This window comes from Austrofundulus limnaeus, unplaced genomic scaffold (genome assembly GCF_001266775.1).
Source record: "Austrofundulus limnaeus strain Quisiro unplaced genomic scaffold, Austrofundulus_limnaeus-1.0 Scaffold5044, whole genome shotgun sequence".
NCBI classification, from domain to species: domain Eukaryota; kingdom Metazoa; phylum Chordata; class Actinopteri; order Cyprinodontiformes; family Rivulidae; genus Austrofundulus; species Austrofundulus limnaeus.
This window is the reverse complement of record NW_013957446.1, coordinates 1-816: the sequence shown is the minus strand read 5'-3', so window position 1 is coordinate 816 and position 816 is coordinate 1. Positions and strand designations below refer to the sequence as shown.

General features: G+C 49.5%; 1 protein-coding gene across 1 annotated transcript; it reads right to left on the bottom strand.

The window, feature by feature from the left end:
- Positions 1–279: 279 nt before the first annotated feature.
- Positions 280–779, bottom strand: LOC106512235 (uncharacterized; the record flags this gene model as incomplete). Its single annotated transcript, XM_014000901.1, is given in 1 exon segment — positions 280–779. A coding segment is annotated over 1 exon segment (279 nt), but the record flags the coding sequence as incomplete, so codon positions are not given.
- Between the last annotated feature and the right edge of the window lie 37 nt (positions 780–816).

Here is an 816-nt window from a genome sequence, read left to right as displayed (position 1 = left end):
GTATCAGTGGAGAGATGAGGTTCTGCTATTTGGATGTTCATTGTTGAATAAGTTGCCCCTGTGTCAACAAGAAAGGACAACTTTTGATCCAAGACCTGTACTTCCAGCATGGGGTCTGCTCCTCCCCCGCTGGCCAGGCCTCTCTGTGGTGCATGTCATTGCTGCTGCCAGGACCCTAGTGGGAACTGTCCACTAGGGGCTGCCTGAGGATGGGGAGCCATCACGTTCCCTCCGGGTGGAGCCTGTAGTTGCTGCTGAGGTGGGGCCTGACAGAACTTAATCACCTAATCTGAAGGGTTTATATCTGACCTCACCTGTAGCTCCTGTAACCAAGGGCATAACTTTGCTAGTTTTCTGCAGTGTTTTGCTGCCTTGCCTGGTGATGATTTTAGAAGTGATGTTGTCTGGGGTTGAAGCTATAACCTCTGGTTGTGCAAGGGTCCCTAACGGTGTTCTGGGCACAGGTTCATCCCTAGGGGAGGTTGCTTTAGATGAGCTCACTTCATTACACTCTAAAATGGATTTCTCTGGCTCCTCATCTGGTTCATCTAGATCCATCTCATCAGCTTCTGCACTTTGTAGCTCTAACTCTTCTCTGAAAACGACTCGCTTTTCCTGAACCTGTGATGGAACGGCCTTAGCTGTAATCTTACATTTGCTGGGTCCATATGTTGTCTGGCTGCACTCACCTCTTTCTGCAGCTAAATACCTGGCAGACAAAGGCTTGGGAGTTCTCTGTCTTTTCTGCAACTCTGCTACATCTGTCTCTACTTCCTGATGTGCCCTACTTTCCTCCTCTGCACTCAACCACCTGCC